At 37.8% G+C, this 23,687-nt stretch overlaps 1 protein-coding gene across 1 annotated transcript in view; it reads right to left on the bottom strand.

Annotated features, from left to right (window-relative positions):
- LCLAT1 (lysocardiolipin acyltransferase 1) overlaps positions 1-23,687 on the bottom strand; it is a 112,148-nt gene that overhangs the window by 61,148 nt on the left and 27,313 nt on the right. Inside the window, 2 exon segments of the mRNA XM_030944275.1 lie at positions 10,717-10,915; positions 13,078-13,246. Coding sequence (XP_030800135.1) covers positions 10,717-10,915; positions 13,078-13,242 — 364 coding nt within the window. The 5' untranslated portion in view covers positions 13,243-13,246.

The raw sequence follows: 23,687 nt of genomic DNA, 5'->3' as shown, positions 1-23,687 counted from the left end.
ATAATTGATGCAATTTAACTATGCTATCTTTTGGCATGTAATCATCTCCTACTGTTACAATACATGGCACAAAAATTGTGCCACACTAGTATTTGAAATTGAACTAATCAGGGCTTCATTTCCACTCTAGTGTTATATAAAGAGGGCATCTTTTCATACCAAATGGTGCCCAAGCACTCAGTTCCTCTAGACGATAGGTGGAGATTACACAAAGCTGCATCAGGGGAAGTTCAGGCTGGATGTCAGGAAAAGGTTCTTCACTGAAAGGGTGCCCAGTCACCAGGGAAGTCACCACAGCATCTCACCTGGCAGAGTTCAAAGAGCACCTGACTGATGCTCCTGAGCATGGTTTGGCTTTAGGCAGTCCTGTGAGGAGCAGGAATTTGGATTTCATGGTCCTTATGGGCCCCTTCCAACTTGAGATATTCTGTGATACTTCACCTGATGTCAAATTCATAAAAATGGACAATGCAAAGGACAAAATACATCTGAGCAGAAACAGAGATGTCTTGAACCATTCCATTTACAACTGTGAGAATGCAGATGCTCCATAGGACAGAGCGGAAAAATACACAGAGATTAGGAAAATTCTGCTGTGGTTTTAGTGTTTTCCAATTGTTCTTAGCCCTCAGCCCAGACCTTCTGTATGTTTTATGTACATAGGACACTACACCTAAATTAATATATGGAAACCTGTACTGTGTACACAGCTCTTGCTCCAAATTGCCATTTGATTGTGTGGAATCACACATCAGGCCTAAATTATTCAGTCCTTGTGTTCTCATTGCAGCATAGTCTATAGGCTGAAAGAATGGAAGCAAAAAGCAAAATAAATGCTCACTTAAGGAAGCCTGCTGATACTTTCCCAGCAGCTCCTTGGCAGTGATTTGGGTCCATAACAAAGGGAATATGGAGAAAACTGCCAGATCCCATCCTCTCTCCTACCCTTCTTCATGCAGCACAAGGCTTTAAATTATATCAAAACTTGCACATAAACTCACTCTAGCTATCATTCTTCAACAGCACTGTGACCATCCAATTATAAACACCTTTACCTACCAACAAAAGATGCTGCTTGGGTGACTTGTACTTTACCTGACTAAACTGCATAAAACAGAGGATAGAGTGCAGTAGTTTCCCATTCTTGCTCTAAGTGGTGGTGTTATATATGGACTATGAATAATTAAACAGAAGCAGTAATGTAGCGATAGTACAATGTCAGGGAGAAGGAGCGGGAAAGGAGTTGGGAGGCATCCAGTTTTTAAGATAAACAACAGGTTTGATTTTCTAACCTTTCCAATAAATAACATCCAGTGTTCTGGAAGAATGTGTCTGTCTTTAAGTGTATATCTAATTAGATAAAACAGTCTGACTGTTCAAAAAAGAAGAGATTATCTAACAGATAGATGACTAAGAGTGAAGGACCCAGACTTCCTCCTGACTTACCCCAGCACAGCACACTGGGCCGAGTTATTTTACCATCTATGACTGTGGAGAAATTTCCACATTTGCTCATGCTTCAAGGCCTCCAGGCAACAAAACTGTGAATTCTTGATTTCTATAAAGTCCTAGTTCATGCACTAGCGGGGACAGGGCCTGCTGCTCTTGTGTCACACCACCCCACCAGTGTCAAGTGGGTAAGGAAACCCCACTTTTCCTTGCCTTTGAGCAAAGCAAAGGCAACTTTTGCTTTCATTTCTATTTCAGTGTGTCTGCATTGTGCTGCTGCAGAAACAACATGTTACAAGTCCAAGACATGATGTGAGAGCCAAATGGGAATGTGTGGGGAAACAGGAGGAATTCAGTAAATTAATGGGCAGAATGAAAGGTTTTGCTAATCAGTAATATTTATGAAAAAGCAGCAGAAGGCAGTCCCTTCTCATGTGCAGCCTGCTGTAAGACTTGCTATTCAGTTTAGGTCAACATATTGTTCAACTGAATTAAATACATTTTGCTCTCTTTGCACAGCATTTCTGGTTGTCTAAAAGCTCCTGGACAACAGGAATTTTCCTAGCAAAGGCAGAATTTACTTGACTGGGGAAAAATTGTTGCCTTTGGATTTGCAGATTCTTAAGAAATCATTGATGACAAAAACACAGCAGAGAAACAGCAAAGCTAAAGAAACCAAACAATGCACATCCATTTCTTTGCTAAAATAATCTTCTTATCGGAGCCGACATTTTGGATGACTAACATTACTTGCAAAGGCACACAAAAAGCATCACACTGCACAGCTCTTGCTCCAAATTGCCAAACAGCAGTGCAAAAACCTACCAGAGAGAATAGCTAGCCACATTGACCTTTAAATCAACGTTTCAGAGCTCAAAAAATAAGCAAGCAGCTTAAAATCTCTAGGAACACAGACACAGTAATGATATGTATCCTATTAGGATGTAATTCTGTGCAGAAAAAAAAAAGCGCTTGCACAAAAAGAAAAGCCTGCTATTGAAATAGAGAGATGTGCTGTACATCAGAATTTCCTTACTGCTTTGGGGATAAAGCAAACTACAGTTTATGCAAGAATTTGCAGCATTGTATTAAAAATGCTAGCTCCAAGTTTAAAGCTTTTTAATTTCTAAGACCCTGCACTTCTATTTTCCCCACCCCAAAATCCTTTAGAAGGAAACAACACTCAAAGCTGAAATTTCCTTTATGTGTTTTCATTGCAAAGGTAATTTGGAAGCAAGCAGATACCAAACATGGATGTGACAAAAGTGAGAAAGAGCTGAGCTGTGCCAAAAAAAAGCCTTTGTTTGGTTTTGTATCACAGTTTTATCTACACAACCTCAGAAATTAGATATCCCCCAAAAGGTCACATCTCAAAGAGGGATATTATGGCTGATACTGAAAGCAAACATACACACACCCCCCCCTCAAGAAAATGGTATCTTCAGTATGTTACCTGTAGCAATGTAGCAGAACAACTAATAATACTAAACCCCCTGCAAACAAATCCAATAAATTATTCAAAATTACAGAAAAAAGTAGGAAGGTAAAAGGCCTAAGTATGGGGTTTGCTATTATATTCATTCATCCTCTCTCTTTTCTACAACTGGATTACTCACTGTATCTTCATAGCACTATCTTGGTCAAAAATAAAAGCCTTATTCAGTGTGTCTGTATTCAACAGGGGTCTGGTCCTGATCAGGGCTTTTGAGGCATCAGGGAACCAGACATCCAGGCTTAATAAGGGAAATCACTCAGAAGCTCATGATCCCACTGTACACAAATAACTGGGCCCATTAACAGTTTGTTACTCCAAGCATTTTGCTGCATAAAACTACCACAAGGCAACAAGGATGCAGTTGTGAATGTCCCCTGTTTCAGAGACCTGTGGGTACTGAAAAGATGCTGGCTCATAGAAAATCACACAGGAAGCCAGGGTGTAAGTTACTGTGCATATACACCATTGAGTTTTAATCAGTACAGACTCATAAGCACATTTCTGCAAATTCAATTAGAATTGGGCATTTTGCTGTTGTTCCTATTTCCTAGGCAGTTTTATGTCTAAAAGCCCAAAGCAAATAATTTATTTTTTTAATATTTAATGTAATGGTTTGAGAGCAGAAACTAGAAAAATAAAGAAAAAAAATGTTTCTTGAAACAATCTCGTAAAGTACAATCTCTGCTCCTGGCAAGTTTTCTTTAACCATGCTCATTTCCAATAATTTAGTTAATAGGAGTATAATGAATTGAATAATTTCTATCTTATTGGGTGAATTCTTTAAGCAAATTACAAGATAAACTAAGAGATAAAATTCACAAATACAAATTCACAGTAGTGCTCTTGGTTTTATAGTGAATCATCTGATTCAGTCTATTTGTTAATTTGATTCAATATGTGAGGTGTTCATTTAAAAACCACTATGCTTTGGCTATTGCCTTGCACTAACAGACTCTGAACATTAATCTACATCTGCTTTAAAATTATTTTTATGGTCATGTCCAGTTTATGTTCAGATTATATATTTCATATATATATCCCTATGTAGTCTACCATGCATTCTACAGAATATCATGTCCTTCAATGTATGTGAAGCCTAACCAATTTTTTCCCTACTAAAACAATTAAAAACAGCAATGTTAAAAACACAGATTTTCAAGGTAACTGAAAAAAACCAAAAATATTCTGGTCTTGCTCTGATTAGCTAGTTTTGACTTCCCCATAGTTCTCATGCATTTATTTCAGCACCAAATTATTCCAAATTTTATGTTCATTTAAGTCACATTCAAGTCTTAATGCTTTCTTAATTTCCTTTGCTCTGCTTCATTCTCTTGAGGAAGAATATAGGATGTGCCAGTACAAACCCCTGCTTTAGCTTACTGTTTACTGAGAACACAATTAGAAACTTCTTCAAACAAGGTCTGCAGCACAAGATTTCCTTGTCAGGGCAAGAACAATGTTGTCAACAAGCTAGTCAGATACAGTGGTCTATGTCTCACCTGTGAAAATATAACTGTGGAACCTTCTAGAAAGAATATTCCATTGAAGAATTGGTATCGCTCAGCCCAGCAACAAACACAGAGCATGCGAAAGCAGGTGGGAAGGACTCATTACAGGAGCAGCAAGATATGTGTATATATAAAGCACCCAGAGATATACCATCTTCTTTCAATATTCAGTGCCTTAATTGTGGTTCGGAAGGATATTATTGGACGCTTCACATTCAAAAATTCATTTCATTTCCTAAATGATGCCATTGTTATAGAATATGGACAATTAGATTGCTAACTCTACCATTATATTAGTGCTACTTACAAAATGCTATAAATGGCATTATGGACTATTAAACCTCTGTGGTCACAGCATGCATCTTAGATTTTATTTTGAATTTTATTTGATGCACTGTGTAAAATCAGAATACATAACAGAACATCACTCAAAAGCAAAGGAAACTAAAGCAAAGGCTCTGGGATGGCTGGAAAGTAGCTTTTTCTGATGCATTTTAAAAATACATCAATACAGTGAAACAGCACATGAAAACCTAAGTGTTAAAAAAGATGAGTCTTGCCCAATACGTATCTGAAGAAAAGCCCTACGTCACTCCAAAATCTCCAAAGACATGCAGAAAACAACCTCCAGTTGTGAGACTGTGAGGAAGAACAAGCAGGCTCTACCAAACAGTGTGAGACTCTCCCACGGATGTGTCATCTGAACTGCCAGTCAGGAATTGGGAGAGATTCTACAACAAAAAACATCTTCCAAAGTCCTGCATCCTCTTCAGATGCTTCATCTCCTCCATGGGGGACCATGAAAGGAACCCAGCCCGAAGAGCTGAGCTGTACAGATGCTGCATAGCCGACTGGTAACAGCAAAGGAATGCTAGTCAGGAAAACACGCCAACCTAATTCTGCTCTGATTTGTTCTGTGAGCTTGGACAAAATAACCCCTCCCTCCATCACTTATTGTTTGTAAAATGGGGAGAGTGAAACAAGTTAGCATCTGATCTCACACTTTTGATGTGCATTTTGGAGAGGAAAAGGGGTAGAGAACAAATGGAGTCCTTATTGTATAGAAAGGATAAGGAAAGTTTAATGGAACACAGGCTTGTTGGCTTTGGTTGTGGGATTTTTTTTTTCCCTGAAAGGAGTGGGAGAAACCTATTATGCCTTTCCTGGATGAGACAAGCTGGGAAACAGGCCCCTAAGCTTTTCTTCCCTACAAAAGGAAAAAAAAAAGGCATATAAGGTTACAGCCAACTTAAGTTGCATTTCTGCTGCACAGTAATAATCCTTCATTTACACTTAAAACTTCTTCAAGAGAGTCTTCACCAGGAACAGCTGGTAGAATAACAATTGTGCTTGCCATTAGAGAGCATGCTTTTCTACTTCTACTCTCAAAATCACGTAGGTTAACAACTCTATGGTAATTAAGTCTGGCAGCTCATAATTGAATTGCTAGAAGACAAAACATTGCAGCTCCTCAAAACTCTCAGCCTATTTTAATGTAAGATACTTGACACAGGAATTATACTAGGAATTTCAGTAGGTTACAGTTTTAATTTTTTTAAATAATATGCTCTATTGGTAAGAATTTTAATGTAAATCTAGCTACAGATCTGCTTTTGCCAGAGCAAAGGAGCTTTATGCTGAAGCATTTCCATCCCTACCTATGGAAGTAGCTGTGGCAGCACAAACATTTCCATGCCAATACAAATGTGTACAGATCCTCCACAGTGCACTGCTTTAGCCACACTCCAATTGAGTTAAGTGTTAAAATTTTCTAGGCTTAGTGACAACAATATTTTACTTCTTGGTAGCTGATCCATCATAGCTGTCCGTGTGTATGCTCTTAGCCTGTGGCAAAGGCAGGATAATTTGAGTTGTTTTGCCCTGCTTCATTGAAAAACAAGATGACTCAAATTACTTTGAGCTTGCTTCAGGCGAGGCTCGCACACTTGGACAGCTATAATGGATCAACTGACGTGTAGTAGAAGATTGGTGGGGCTGAGCCCAGTGCTGAAATAGAGCAAACGTCCTTTTTTTTCCCCCCTGGCATTTAACTTGAGCCTTTGTGAGCTACAACATGTGAGTGAACAGATAGATGAGTGAAAAACAATGACTAAAAAGCTCCAACATGCAATCTTCTAAATTATATGTTAATGATAGCCACAGAATAACTTGAATCCAGACATGAAGATCGGGACAGAGTTACTCAGTTATCTCTGTTCTTAACTACTCCAGGCTTGTCAGCTTTGCTTATTCTCCTCTTTTTTCTTTGTCATCTTGTCCTTTCCTTACCTGTTCCTGTCCAGTCTGCTTCAACTATAATTCCCTCCTTCAGCAGCCTTAGTGAGCCTTTTCAAAACAGGGAAGTCTTGAAGATATGTCCATTAATGGTGCCTGCAACACCTGCATACTTTACATTTGTACACTGAATTATGGTGGTATTTATCTTTTCCATCTGCACTAAGCAAAACTAGAATTAATATTATCTCTCCCCTGGCAGCCATGCTCTGACATTAGTCCCTCTGGTTACCCTCTTTCACTTTTCCATAAATTTATCTGATTAAACCAAATTTCTAACACAAATTAAACCCAAATTTCTCACTCAAATTAAACCCAAATTTCAATTTATTTTTCACATACATGTTGAGGCACATTTAACCATTAAAATTCAAATATTACTGTAAGCTCATCCAACACAACCAATCGTCCATCATTAAAACACATACCTATTTCCAGTGAAGTCTTACTGGTTATCACAAGAAGACTTCCACAAATGAATGTGGAAATTCCACAAATGCTCAGAAAGAAATTAAAACCATCTCCTAGACATTATTGGATCATCCCACACTACCCTGTATGTTCCTTGGTACCTACTGGAAAAGTATGTCTTCCATAGCACATTCTGAACATGATTGCACCATAATCTGAACCACTTCCCAAACTACTCCGAATTAAATGAGAATAGTTGAGAATATTAATTGCTCTTATCTATTACAAGTAGTGTAGAGAAGTCCTATCATGTCAGACCAGGCAGGAAACTGTCAATGCCATTAGAAATTCTCCTTGAAAACTGATACTGCAGAATGTGTCAGTAGCTTCTGATGATGTCAGATGAGAAACTGCAGCAACAGCCAAGAGCAGAGCAGTGCTCCCTGGAGACGCCAGCTTTGGCAAGATGTACTGAAATGCTGCAAGAATGTTTCTGAAATTGAGATTACTGAAACATAATATCTCTTTTTGAAAACTTTACTGCACACAATTCATCAAGCCAAAGCTACAGTTCCAGGAAGAAAGGACCATCTGTTTTTCTTTGGACTTCTTTTTTTAAAGCTCACCTTTAATCAATTTTAAAGTTTTTTCATACACAGGAATGCAAAGAATTAATAACTTAAGAACTAGATAAATGACTCAATATGTCTCCTTGAAATAGTGAATCCTCTAATTTTAATTATAATTGACTAGAAAAGAACAGCCTACTTGTAATACAGACTCATTAAATCTGATACCTTTACACTTTTAACCTACAAACGGGGCCACAAGAACTCTGGATCTATTTCCATTCCCAGCTTTGCCTTTCACCTATCATATACACCACTGGAAAAAGCATAATCTCTCACAGACCTATTTTTACACCCAAATGGGAAATTACTTATGACAACAGAAGTGCTATACTGAATACAGCAAGGCTTTCAGAAACATGGATATGGAAGGTTTGCATTACAAACCTTATCTTAAACATAATTTTAAATTTAATGCTTGTTAAAAAAAAAAATAAAACCCTTTGAAAGATCACAAAAAATTGCAAAGAAAGAAATATGGTATAGTCACTCAAATACTTCTGAAACTCAGAGCACGATTACAACTAGGTTAAAATTTATTAGAAGATGCATTTAGCCAGTGTACCAAACTTCCCTAACCTTATACATCTGACTATGTACAACTAATCCATATAAATACATGAAAAGATAAATCTGAAAGACATGATAAAAATAGCTCATTGAACTATCACAAATATAGTATCTTAAATGATCATCATCTAAAGTATCAATTAGAGATACAGTGCACTGAAATTGTCTGGTTGATTTCCAAGTGATCTTCTGGCTTTTACAAGCTCATAAAATAAAATATTTTGTTAAAAAACCACAGGACACAACTTAAAAACAAGCCAAAAACCTGAATAAACACTTACTAAGGGTCTATCATATAACACAGCATGGCTGAGAGCAATAAGTGGGAGAAATTCTGCTGTCACTGAGATTTAGGGTTCTCCTCTTTAGACACCATTCTCTGCAGTGATCCTGCCCCAACAAACTTCATATAGCTTCATCTGTTTCCATCAGTCTTCATTTAATCCAAGAGTCTCACTTTCTAACAATTCCCTAATTACATAGATAACAGAACACTTTATTTTTGCAAGAAAATGCCACAGCCTGACTGAACACAGAGACATGCATTTTTAAGGCCTCTTTTTTTGATACACTAAGATAAAACAGAAGTTTATCTTTCAGATTTTCAGAACATCAAATCATGGCTTCAGTGAAGGATGCAGTTTAACTGAAGTCCCCTTCTGTGATTAATAATCCAGTATTAACAGTTTACTGAAAAATAAGCCAAAATTCACAAAATTGCAACCAAAGTCCTCAAAGCCCATGTATTGTAGAGAATTCTTGGGGATCAGGCATAAAAATAGCTGTTTATAACACTACAGACCCAATTGTCAGCTCTACCACCAGAAATTGTCATTCTGTAATGGAAACAACAGGAGCAAATGTCTGCATGTATCACCTCTACATCAAAAAGTGGAGGATGAGCCCAGAATTTTGTTAGTGGTTTAAGCTGCTATATCAGAACATAGATGGCCTCATGGTCTGCTAATATTGACCTGACACAGATCCATCTGCCCGAGCCCACTGATCAAATCTATTAGATGTGCTCAGTTTACGCAGAAAACTGAGAATCGAATTTTTAAAAAAATTTTAAAAACCCTAATCTCTAAATGACTCCTAACATCCTTTCAGGAACTGCATTTTACCAAGCACAGCTTAGCATCCAGGCTCCTGGAGCCGACCTTCCAATTTTATTAATGGCATTAATAAGCGCAAATACAAATGGTTTTTTTAACAACAAGATATAGGTTACTTTTGAAGACAGAAATCTATCAGTCTTCCCCAGGATACTCCTGACTTCATCTTCCATCATTGCTATAAAAAGTTGCATACACAGCTGATTCTGAGATTTCAAAACATTTCTGCTGTATAATGAAGATATCTAATATGCATTTCCTCATTACCTGTCATGTTAAAAGAGATTTCTTCTTTTGTCAAGTAAAATTGACCTTAATATGTGGCTGTTAGAGAAATAAAAGCACATTACCCTGTTGCTGCTGTTACTTAAAAAGCACTGAATGCAACACAATGCAACAGCGAGTGCAATCCAATGCAACAGTAGGAGAGCTCCTCAGGATGGAATCCTGCCAAAATTATCTGTTCAGATAAATGGCCTGACAAAAGGCAACCATAAATAAGGTTACTCTTTCGACATCATAAAGTTGACGCATATCCTGCCCAAGCTAGTTTTGTATAAAACAGCAAATAAATCTAAGAGATAAATAAAATGCAGAGATGCTTTTATTTCAGATAAGTCTGCCTATTTATTCAGAAACCATTTGTGCAACAATTTTTGGACTATCTGAAACAATTTCTCTGAATACGTGCAACTCAGATCTCTTTCCAGCCTACATCACTATAAATCCTGATGATTTCATATCCTGCACAGAATACTTTGCATAGCCAAGTTCAATTTCAAATGAGTTATTAAAATGAACCATTAACTTTACAATTGCCGACAGAGCTTTTTTTTTAATCTTCACAATAGTTTACATTGGATAATGAAGAAAGAAGCTTGATGAGAGCATTTGCAATGTGGGGTGAAATAGCACTCAAACCACAATGCTGAAAGAGACTTTGAAAAAACTGAAAAACATTTTTCATCATCCTGAGAAATGCTTTTGGTATGTAAAGCAGAAATATATTTACCTACAAGCAACAGCAGCACATGTAGTATCTTAAAAAAGAAATGCTTAGGCATGTAGTCCAGGTGTCGTCTGGAGATTTATGGTTTAATCACTCCACATGCCACATATTTTACACAGATTTTTCTTTAAATACTGAAACAGAATTTAAACCTATGTCATTTAGCAGGTTATGAACTGTGCTGGACATAATTAAAACATACTTTCCTTTCAAATTAAAGGGTTTAGTGACATACCAAATCCTGGAATGCTTTTGAGACTGGATTTGAGACAGATTTTTTCAAGTCTGAGGTAGCTGTATCGCAGCAGGCAGTTCCACAGGAACATCCAGTCCATTCGTGTGCGATGGTTCATGATAATGACACTCCTTTCTCCAGGAACAAATCCATCTCCAGTGACAACCACCTTGGCACCACACACCATTTCCAGCAAGGCCTAGAAATAGTATCTCAGTATTATGGCTTTAATCCCAGAAGAAAAGCATCACCCCATTAGCAATAAAAATTAATTTGAATTATATAATTTCACTTATTCGCTCACATTACAACTGGTAAACAAACTTCTGTTTTCTAATAAAGCAGCCAGCTTTTCTCCCGTAATAGCTGTTCAATGGAAGAGGAAACAACAATTAAGCAGCACTTCTTAAAAAGCACTCTATTCCCATCACTGCATTAAGCTTACCTTTCCCTGGTTTTCCAGGAACACTCTCATGTAGGAATATAAGTGACTCAGTATGGATTATAACTTGGTAGGTAACCTAAGGAGAGACTGGCTGCACAAACATCTACTGCCCCTAAGGTCAGGGTCACTGGCAGCACACTATCCAACCCAGTCAGCACAAAGAAACCAGCAAAACACCACAAGAAAAAGGTCTTCAAATTACCTCCTGACTCTCTTTTCCCCATTCTTTCTCCAAAAAAAAACCAAACCAAAACAAAAAAACACCAAAAACCCCACCAAAAACCACAAAAGAACAAACACTGGGGATTTAAATAGAGCTCTAGAAAGTAAAACAACTTCTGTTCATATTTCTGCCAGCTCTATGTGTGCCTAATATAAGCCAAACTAAACTGAAACAGTTCAGACCCACCTCACTGTCCCATCCTGCTGACTCCTAGAAAGGAAGTAAAATGTGATAGCAGAGTGAGGATGGTGAAAATTTCTTACATCACAGAGGTCAGGGTCAGAGTTTCCCTGCTGGAATCCAACTGGCACAAGAGCACTTCATTGTTTGGAGACAGAAAACAACCTGCTTCTCCTAACTAAGAATGCAGTGGGTATAAGGATAGAAACCTAAGGCAGACAAGGTCTGAACCTCAAAATGGTTGGATGCAAAATCTTTTTGAGACTCCTTTCCTGAATCTAAATCCCCACAATTCTCCGAAGACAGAATCCCTTTTCACAAAGACATTAAAATTATTTTTGTCTAGCTCTAGTGTGGGTTAAAAACCAAACTTCTAGAATGAAAAAGCTATCACAAACTAGTTTTAATAACCCAGAATTATAAAGCCCAGGCAACTAATCAAAGAGAAGACTGGTATTAGATTTTGGAGAGTTTGAAATTATAAAAAAAATTGAAGACAAATAGAGAAAGAGTTACTTTGTGACAGTATCAGTACCCAGTTAAATTTCATCATGACAAGAAATAACAATCTATTTCCTTTACTGTTGATTACGTCAGCCCTCCTAATTTCACGGCATTTAGTAATGATAAAAACTACAAAAGTTTTACAATAAGAAACAGCTGAGGCCCCTTTAAAATGCACAAGGCAGAAACAGTAAAAGCAAAAACTATTTGAACATCAATAAGGATAAAACTTCCTTTATGCCACAAGATACATATTCTGCATACCAATATGGCATTTCACTTCAGAAAAAGTTAAACAAACCTCTAATGGCCTAGAGGAACAACGTTCCCTGGCTTTTAGAGAACGGAAGAAGAGACAGATCCCATTCACATTGCCTTTCCTTTGGAACAATTCAGGGAAGAGCTTTGTTATTGATTTCCAGATTCATATAGCTGTAAAGCTGATGATACGTGAGAAATACATCCTTTCTAGGGGGAGCTCTTCTTGTTCACCTGAAAACATTTATCTCTAATTCAACCAGAAGGGCTAAATTCTACAAGGATTAAGTAACAGAATGTGAAGGTTGACAACAACGTACCAGACAATGGATAATTTTCCTAATACAAGACTTGGAGCACAGTTCAAAGAAAGAGTTAACAAGACAACTCATTAAGGAAGTTAACAGTTAAAAAAACCTTTCTTCTGTTTATTAAAGTTTCACCTACTCTTCTCTGCATCTGACTGACACTGGATGAAGATGTCAAAAAAAGATCTTTTCAAGCATAAAATGAACACACAAGATTAGCTGATATATAAATTAAACTATGAAAGAACAGGGGGACAGTAAATAGGCACACAGTTTACAACACTGTAAGCCAAAGTCTCCACAGATAGTAAGTGTGTAAGGGCCTGTTTAGACAGAAGCACAAATAGCTTTAAAAACCCTAAAATAAAATCTAAAGTGTTAGTGAGCAAGCTAAATTGTGGGATTATGGAGAATTGCCCAGACCTGGATGATGTGCCACTTACCACAGGGAGTGTGAGCCAAGTGGCCACAATGCAGTCGGTGATCCAGCGGTACCAGGCTGGCGAGATAAACATCAAAGGCAGAAAAGGGCCCAGCATGAATATACTTCCAAAGAAACTTCCCAAGAACAGTGCAAGTGCAAAGTACATCCCCTTCCATGACACCATGGCTCTGAAAAACACAGTTGGCATTACGTTAGACAGAGACAAACTGAAAGAAATTATGTAATTCTTCAAATCCACAAGCCCGGTCTGAGGTAATATTCCCCTTTTTTTCCACAGCTAACAACACAGGACAACAGTGAACACAACCAAAATGTTCTTCTTCCCCAGCAGCAGTAAGAGAAGGACTTTATAAACACAGTGATTTGTAAGGTGAATTGGGATATTAAAGGGGCCATAAAAGTATCAGCTATATCATAATTTCCTCCCATTCCTACAATATGTAGCTCTATTCAAAACCTTCAGCAAGCTATTTTTATTATCCAAAGGTACAAAAGGTCTATTAAGAGAACACCAGTGACATTAAACTTTTTGGCCATTACCTTTGTCTGTGGTGAAATACTAATGTTACCATTTTCTAAAGAGAGGAAACTTTGAAACTATTTCTCTCCTTGCTCTTCTATTTCTCCATCCCATTTCTTCTTACTAAACACAGCACTGTGAAAACTCATCTTCCCCATCTATGTGTGATCTCCCTCACAAACCACTCAAACCTGGCAAGGCTGACCAGCCCTTTCAAACACCAGTTCCCTTTTCATCCCAACAAAGCAGGCAAGCAGTGGCTGAACCCTCCCAAGCCACCATGGCTTAGAGAACTCATCACTTTTTGAAGTCTGCTGTACTTCAACTGCCCTTATCAGTTATTTTCCAACTTGCTGCACCAAAAGCCAATAGCCTGTGTTTTTTAAGGCATAGTCTAGACTTGAAATATTTCAGTGTCTGTGCTATCAGCTACACTGTCTTATTATAAATTGAAATGTACAGTACACTGAGCTTCTTAGTGCATTATGGCAGAACACTCAGCAATCCTCCAAGCATTTGTAATAGCTACAAGCTTTCACAATTTAGCAACTACTACCAGCTATGACAAAGCAAATGTGGAAATATCAATTCTCTAAATTAGGGCCTAAAAATAGACTGTTTTCATCTATTTAGGACTCAGCCAATTGTTTATAAAATCAAAGGTTAAGGAGAAGTCACTTTTTAGTCACTTTACTGAATTCCTTTTTTGACAGGCTATTTTAGAAATTTTAAGAGCTCAGATAGACAAGAGTTCAGGACAAGAAAAACAGGAAGCTGGTGGGTTTAATTTTAAAATGAGCAATGGAAAAGCAATCCATTAAGCCTTGAGTATGGTAACATACATGATTTATCTCAAGCATGTTTTGTACAATGTCCATAGCAATAATGTTTACACAGCAAAGTATTTGACAGTCAAGAAATGGCAACACTAGGGTTGCTAGCAGATGAAATTTGCTTCTGCTACTTCATCTTGACAAATAACAAGAAAGAAGCTCTACTCTTGAGATACTTCTACATTTAAACAATTGCCTAAACTGTATGGTATTTGGAGAAAGGCTGAGATAAGAGGCCACGTAAATTTTTAATGCAAGAAGGGTATAGAAAGCTGTATTTAACTCTACTTCTGCAGCATAATAAAATAAGCAACACTAAATACAAATGTTTGCTGATCACTGTATTGGAAATGAAATTTGAGTTCAAACAAATACATAATATTTATATCCTGGAGTACAAAACCAGGAACTAAATAACCACGTCTGCACATATGCATGCACTAAGTAGGATCAGTTCTGACACATTAAGGGATCCTTGAAGAGTAAGGCCCTGGAGGAAATTTTCTTTTTGTTAGGACTTTTTCTATTTGTTATTGCAAACCTCTGTGGGGGAAGTTCACGACAAAGACAGAAGAGGACAAAAAAACCCCAAAACAAAAAAAAAAAAAACAGAAAAAAAAAGGAACCAACAGAAAAGAGGGTTGCGGGGGAATTATTAATTGCAGCAAGATCAGAAGAAAAAGCCTTCTCTTGACTTCAAGATTTGAGACCTACTGCAAAAGGCAGTAGAAAGAATTAAAATTCTATGTGCTTGATCTGAACGGGCATTTTTTGAGGAACAAATGTATCTAAACAACTGGAAACAGCTTTAAGACAGGTAAAACCTGCTACCAGACACAGAACAGGAGTTTGCTAGGCTTTAGCCAGCTGCTCTGCTCCTCTGTGAGGCTCTCAGAGCCATCAGTCAGACGCAGTGACATTTGCCAGGCAGACGCTGCGGCTCCAAAAGGCTGCCAGACAACAGGCACTGAGGACACGCTCCAGTTCCAACACCTGACTGCTGCACACAGGTACCCCCAGAGCTAATGAGAGGAGACACTGCTCTGTCCTCCTTCTAGACTCTTAGAAAAGCAATGTGGGTCACTTATTTAGGGGCTGTCTTTTTCACAGTTTACACTGGTCCTTCCCTCAAATTGTTAAACACAATCAAAGATTTAAGGGGAAAAAATCTTTTCTGTGAAAGACTGCCTCATAAACACTTTTATGTTTGTTTGTTTGTTTTAGATGAAAGTATCTGAGCTATGGAAAAGACCTGAGGAAGTTCTGAATTTCCCCTTCTTCAACCAGCACCAAGCAGTACCTTCTTTTACATTCTATTTTATACATTTTAGGTTACAGTGCATTCCAGTGGGTTAAACACTGTGCTGTTTATTTCTAGACACAAAAGATACCATGTGTGTTTTCAATCTATGCCATTTATCACTCTTAAAGCCACATTTTTCGTGTGATAAATACCCCATTTTCCTTATTGCTTCTATATAACACATTATATATCTTTATACATGCATTTATCTAGAGTAACAGATAGACTTGGACTTTGTCTCTGAATTACCTCCACCACAATGAAGGAGAGAGAGGGAGAAAGTTTCAGCAGATCCAACTGGGAGTGCAGTGCACAAGTTTCTAAGGGTTGAGGATGTACAGCTGGCACACAGCTGGGCCAGGCCAGGCTCTGTTGTACTCAGTTTACAATTCCACACACCTACCACCAAGGACAGCAGAGAACTGACTATTTTCATACTTTTGCACTCCTCAGCCCTTAAACATCTACCTTAGAAACAAACTGTCTCTAAGATATGTCAGCCATCACAAATCTAACACCTGCATTCAACAAGTAACAGCTACAAATCAATGCAAAATACATGCCTGCAACCTCAAAACATGATAAAAACCAGTCAAGGAACGGAGTTCTTAATGAGGACTTGGAAAATGATCTAAAGCAAATGTGAAAAATCTCAAAACAAAGAAAATTGGAGCTGACTCATGTCAGAGATTAGACACCCAAGGAATGAATTACAGGGTTCGACAGGAAGCCTGAACAGGACGCAAGCATTTTCAAAGTACAGAAGTATTGAAGTATCCTCTTACCGCTGCTGCTAACTCTCTTTCTAATGCAGCAATCTCCCTCAACACTGAATTTAACATGTAGGATGATCTTTATGTATCTTAAAGCCACTTTCCATTAGCTGTGTGGGTCAGAGCTGTGAGAAGTCAGTCAAAATTATTTTACAATTCAGACTGAAAGCTGCAGTGATAAAGACAGCACCCTCATACTGGGCTTGTAGTTCTTCATCTATTTCGTGGCAGAACTCCAAGTTATTGGGGTACTGTACTTCACATGTTCTTGTTGCCATAGCAGAAGGGAAACATGCTCTGTCTCCAGGTAACTGGAAACAATAATTCTTTAAATACAATTTTTGCTTTCTATTTCAGCTAATTTGAAAATTCTTGGCTACAAGGGGAGAAAATACTTTCCCAAACAGTTTTTGTAAGCTTCATTTTTATTAGAATATTTACATGAAATTATTTTGATGAACTATGCAAACAAAACGTTTGCATAGTAACATAAAGCAAAGATATCTTCCTGTGATTGGATTTTGGCTTGTTTCGTTTGACATCTAAATACATTTATTGAAGGTACAACTGAAATGATAGACAAACCATAGCTTGTTGTGATGGTGATTTCAAAAGGTTTTAAACAGACTGTTCTCTACAACAAAACTTTTCTTCACAACTGCTTTTGTGTCTCGTAAGTGGGCAAAGGATGCAAAATAAGTTTATCTGAGAAGAAACAAAAAAGTTCTAAACCTTAAGGTCTGTAAGTCTCAGCATAGTCAAGACTCACCACATGATTCCAACGTCCTTAACAGCTCCCAGCTAATTCAAAGTGCTTGTACAAACAGGTTAATTCATCTTCCAGGCTCCATGTAAAACAAGATTTCAGCCTCAGCATAGCACTGAGCAATACCACCTGACAAACAGAGAGCCAGCTGCCTGATAACGAGAGAAATTTTCAAGCACTTATTCAAGCACTTATTTCAAGCACCAAGTGAGCAAATCAGGTTTTATTACACCATTGAAAAAATAAAGAAACACTCTTCAGTGCCAATAAAACACGGTGGATTACTGGTCATCACGTTTCCATTCAATCAGCGTGGGCAATAAAACTGCTCATTAGCCTTCAAACCTGAATGGGAAATACCAGGCACTGGATTTAATGCTTCTTCCAGTCAATTACCAGTAGAAAAGTTAAACATCTTCAATTAAAATCAAGCAGAAACTCACACAGACAGCCAGTGACACCTCTTCTCTAACAGCTCTGCAAAGAAAGCCAGCACTTAACTCCAAACTGACTTAACTTCTGCATTTCCTCCAAGGAGTGCAAGTGAAACACGTGAACTGTAAATTCCAGCTCTCATGTTCAATTTTGCATTAGGAAACATGATTTCCAAATCAGAAGATACCATTTTCACAACAATTTTTAAAACCTTTGGTCTGGGTGCACTGAATTGAAGTTCCAGGACGTGGGCAAGAGAGGAACAAAGTTTGCCAAGTACTTAGGTGTCCATTAAATGAACCAGCAAATGAATGACCCAAACTTTCGCTTGTTTATTGTTTTTTCAGGTTACTAAACAAAATTATCTAGACAAGAGAGCAGGCAGATTGACAACCCCTCCCAGTTTTAGCGATGCAAATGAGAGGTCTGAGCAGGTGCTGAACATCAGCCAAGCAAACAAAGTTTCAGTGGAAATGACACATCCTAGCAGAACGTTTCAAGTCCAACAAAATCACCATGCTTTTCTATTTGAGCATTTTATGGTTTTCTTCCATAACAGCATTTCAAAGGAAATTTTTATCAATTCTTGCACCCAGAGCAAGAAACTACTTTCTGTGTAGCACCGTATTTAAAAAGAAACTTGCTCACAGCAAGTTTGTGCAGACTGACTCAGTTGTATTTCCAGATCTGCAACTCACCCCGTCTCTTTGATCATGTAACTTCGCACTTGTGCCTCAGTTAAAAGAACTGCAGAAAGAGAAGAGGTTCTAGGTTCTAGGGGAAGCAATGGCAGGAGGAAGCTGAATTATTAATTGCAGAAATAGCCACTCTAATCAGAAGTCTACGCAACACAGGCAGGAAGTTCTGTCAGTCTCTACAGAACTCTTTATGAAATACATTTTGTTTCTGATCCTTCTCTTAAGCACTTCAGTATTTTAAGGAACATACAAATATGGCACAGATCACTATCACCAAAAAATATGTGAAGAAACAGGCACTTGACCATTGAAACTACTTCCTTTTTATGCAATTCTTGCATTTTAAAAACTTAAGAGATACATTCATCATTAAACAATACAGGATAGGGTAATAAAAGGTAATTATCATCACAAGCCATACCACTGACAGTATAGCAGATATTAGCTTACACATAAAATACAAAAAATATCAAACTTAATGAGCAATTTCCGTGAATATTACTAATAAAATATTATTATTACTACATCCTACAATTTATTATATCTTTTATTTGCCAAGACTTAATCTGACTATTATAATTCAATAAAAAATTTAACAGAATATTGAATTTGCTCTTCCAAGTAATTGTGTCTTCCCAAATGCAAAAATGCTGGCTGAGATTCTTTGCAGTACAGCCCTTAGACACTGTAAGCGGGTAATTCAGTCAGGGCACAGACATCAAATCAGTCTGATGCTTTTTCACCCTCGTTTACCTGTTCTCTTTCCACTGTTGCTCCAGACAACCATTAGACCAATAAAGCTTGAATGAAAGCATGAGCTAAGGTATTTGAAATCATTTGTAAGAGGGTATCATGCAATAGCTACAGCTGCTTCCTGAAAAGAAAAAAAAACACCAATGATTTATGGAAAAGTAGCTTGCTTTTATTCCTTACTATAATCAGAAAATCTAGATGAACTGACAAATTTGCTGTAGGAAGAACTGCACAAGAGCTTTTACTCCCAAAAGCTACCTCATTTTTTTTTGTTATGCATATTGCACAGACACTAATAATTCTGAATTCCTTCTTCACAGCTTTCCATGCATGGAGCTGTGCTCTGCACTATCCATCAAGCTGCTGGGGCACCACAAGCCTGTATTAAAAAACAACCAATATAAACAGAGTGCCCTGGCTGATAAGTCATCAAGAATAGGTTTGGCAGATGAAAAACAGCTGCTGTATTCCTCCCAACCCCTCTTTAAATAAAAGAAACAAACAAAAAACCAACATAACCTTGCAATAAACATGGAGTAGTGTCAATTTTAGGGGTTTATTAAGTACTTGATATAAAACCTGCAAGTCAGCTTGAGGCCCACTCTTGTTTTTCAAAAAAGTTACTTGTGGTCAACAGCTGGCAAGTCTGTGTCCCTTGGTTTTCAAAGTCTACAGACCAAAAAGCTGACCAACACTGATGGATAACAAATCCAAATGGAAATTATGGAAAACAGATAAAATATTCCACTTTGTAACTGGAGATGTTACAAACAAACCAATAAATCAATTTCTTTTCCCCTGCATAAGAGCACCCCAACACTTTAGTTCGGAGCTATTCTTGGTGGGAAGGAGTGACATTTATAATTTCAGAAGTATCTATTTCACAATAAAATCCTCAGTGGGGAAAGAGAAATAAAGGACTTCATGCTGAAGAAGAGTTACTCAAATAGAAAACTAGTAATTTTCACAGGAGTATCTTTAAATCTCTGCCACTGGCACTGAACTAAAAATCCCTCACAGGGAAGGAGACATCCAAGAAACTTCAAATGGCTCTTTTTGCCCTCATCAAGACAGAATTTTCTCATCAGGTTAACAACTCAAGAAATACAGGAAAGGCATATGAAGAAAACTGATGTAGCCTGGGAAAAGCAGCGACTATCACCAGGACAGTAACACCATGACAGCTTATGCTAATTCATCTTATTCAGAGAGTGCAATTATGAAAATAACGAGGGGGGATGTAAAAGCAGACTTTTAGAGGCCTTAAGCAAGGTACCCAGCTTGGAAAAAGTTTCATTGAGATCTCTGTATTTGTGACCATCCTCTATAAAAAACTCTCTCAGTTTTGTAACAGAATATATTGGCCCAAATAATTTCTCCTTTTCCAGCTATAATGTATGCTGCAAATGAATTTGATTCTGGATGGGTAATACTGCAGTCTGGTTTGTTTTTCTTATCCACTGCAACTTGCTGTTTTTTAGCATCTTTTATACTGTGACAGTCATCACCTGTACAGCAACAACAATTGCTAAACTACTTTATTCTTTTTTTCAGTAGCACATTACATGCTGCAAAAGTTCAGCAGGCCCTATGCTGAAAATCCAACAGCAAACTTACTGAAGCCAGTGAGTTTCCACCTAAAATCAGTTGCAAGATCAGATTATGGATTTTATCTACTCTCAGAATTATTAAATGACTGAAGAGAAAGACCAGACACTTATCTTCATTTGCGCACCATGTAAGTGATTCTGGCTCAACAGTACTTAGATGAGAGATGGAGAAGAGCACCTACAGACAAAGTTATGCCACTATTTTTTTCCAATAATAATAAAGATAAGTTGCTATGATCAATGGAATATAACTCTGCCAAGCCTCTGAGTCTCTGCAACCGCCTCAGGCTTTTAAAAATGTATTTCCAAGACAAATATCAAAGAAAAAAAAACATTTGCAAATAATATTAAAAATGTCCTAGCCGTTTAATTGGAAAATTCCATTTGAGAACTTGAAATTTTGCAGGGCTGCCTTTGTGTCAGGAGTACACAGCGCTCTGAAGCATACTTACACATCAGCAAGCATCACAAGTTTATAACAACTTTAAAAGTCACATAAATTGTAGTTTTCTAGTGAGCTGTGCTTACAAGCTGGCTGCTTTCCAAGGTAAGCATAGAACAAACAATAGATGGGTTACCTGGCAGGCTCCAAAGCAAAAGAATAAAAATGCAGTAGTTCTGCAGAAAATTTATAAATGTTTCATTCCCACCAGAAGCAGCAGGAAAGAGTTTATTTGCATTTGCTCCATTTCTGGACATGAAATGCTGTTTTCAATCTACTATATTTTGGTGATCAATATCCAAAGTATAGTCAAAACCCACATGTTGCCAAACTACCATCCCACTATTAACTAACAATATTTCTGCTTCAGGACCTTACAGCAGAGATGAAGATCTGCTATGCTTTTCAGTCTTCTAGACAACAGCCCTCACATCTCATTTGCACAGCTCACCAGTAGGATCACATCATATCTGGCTATTTCTAAGATTACATTACAGACCAGGGCTAAGCAAGGTACCTTTAACCCCATCTTCAGCTCTGTAATTTCCTCTTTCCATCAGCTACAATGGGATGTTTTTCTCTTCTGACAAGACTCAAAAGGATGTCCCCAGGGCTTCAGGTGGATTGAGGTCTTCAAAGCCATTTCTAGCAGAGCATTTCAGGGTGCAAACCATGGGTATTGTGCTGTGCATGGATGTGCAGGCTGTGCCTGGGAAGAAGCACAGCTAAGTTGGTCCATCTGTACTTCTGCTAGTAAAGCTCCATGGTTCAGCAAGGGATCTCATGGCAGCAGCCTGATGCAGACATGCTGCCTCTGCTTCCAGGGCTACTGCATCTGATTCGATAAAACATTTTTCTTCACACTTAAATTCTCTCAAAGCCAGAAAATGTATCATCAGTACAGTACAATAAAGCAACTCATGTTGTTCCTTGTTAAAGCTGAATGGCTTTGATCCCTCAAACACCTACAAAGATATGAGCGACCATTTGATTCTTACTTGTACATTTTTTGGCATTCAGATGCAAAGGATCCAGGGTTATTGACAAATGAGTAACAAAATGTTTTCCATGAAAATTTATCAAGGTCATTTTAGCCTAAAACAAATTACCAGCATAAGAAGCTAAATAAAGTAATTCAATGCTGAGACAACAGGGGAAGTTTATCTGCCAGTGCTTATGCAATACTTTAGTAAGCTGCCAGAAGACAAACAGAGGGGAAAAAAGCAGTATCTAAGACCATGATTTTTAGCTTTGTAGCCTTTCATTATCTAAAACAGTAGCTCATTTGAAACAGAAACTCAGCTGCTAATAAAGTTTGCCAGAACTGAAAGGAGCTTATAAAAATAATTAGAAGTGGTTTAATAGGTGCTGCATTCCCCATCACAAAGACCAAGTCAATGTACAGTAAGAATGAGCTTCAAGTCAGCTGCAAACACATTTGGCAGCTGCAGATGCTTTAGACAGACATGCGGGGGCAGACACATAGATGCTAGTCAATCCAAGAACAAAGTATCCATGAAATAACTACAGAACAGCAAGTGACCTAGTCAGGGAAATAACCTATTACAGCTACTCAGGGACTACTAGATTTTACATGTGAGCAATGCTTTGGCTTAACAAGAGTTATTAGGAAAAAAGGGAGGGAGAAGGAAAGCCTGCAAGAGCTACAGATAGAGTCTCCCATCAACATCTGGGGCATTGTTACAGACAAGTAAAAACCCTTCCAGTCTCTGACTCAGTACCACTGATGTTGCTACAAAAGTGCCTTAAAAGCTGAAAAGTGGTAGCCGAAAGGAACAAAAAGAACAACTTTTAAAAGACCACTGAAGCAAAAAACCACCTTCATTTGGATCATTCAGAAAACTCCACAGCACATACCTAGAGAATGAGAGGCCAAAAGATAAATAATACCCTGACCTACACCAAAGCTATCATGTGGGAGATAAAGGAAACAGGTGACAAGGTAGAAATAGTCTAGGAAAGGTTATTTATTGATATCCCCTCTCCCCCTTAAAATAAATGACAATAAAAAAGGAATCTAAGAGGAAATGCAGTGAGTCAATCTTTGCATTAGATAAATCTTATCCAAAAAAGGAAGATACTGTTCAGATCTGGCTGTGCAAGTCATGCTACCACAGAAATACCTAAATCAAGAATCTTCTCACAGCAGCTCTTATAGTCATGAAACACATTTAACATCAGCCATATCCAGACTTTTCTTTAGAGCCAGAAAGATTTAATGATCTACCAATTTGTTATAAAGATTTTTTTCCCCTTTTTGTTTTACTACAAGAATCTCCTCCAAGAAGACCTAGTATTGTCTCAGTTATTTCCAAGTGGGAACACATCCTGGTGTGCACTTTCCCTTTTAGCAAGGGCCCTGACCTTGCAAGAAAAGGATTATACAAAAACACAGAATTCCTGGAAAGAATTTGCTCTTTCTGATTAGCACAATAATATCAGAGAAACAGAAGC

The sequence above is a fragment of the Camarhynchus parvulus genome, chromosome 3 (assembly GCF_901933205.1).
Source record: "Camarhynchus parvulus chromosome 3, STF_HiC, whole genome shotgun sequence".
Taxonomy (NCBI): domain Eukaryota; kingdom Metazoa; phylum Chordata; class Aves; order Passeriformes; family Thraupidae; genus Camarhynchus; species Camarhynchus parvulus.
Note: the sequence above shows the minus strand (reverse complement) of the source record. Positions and strands in the feature narration are given on the sequence as shown.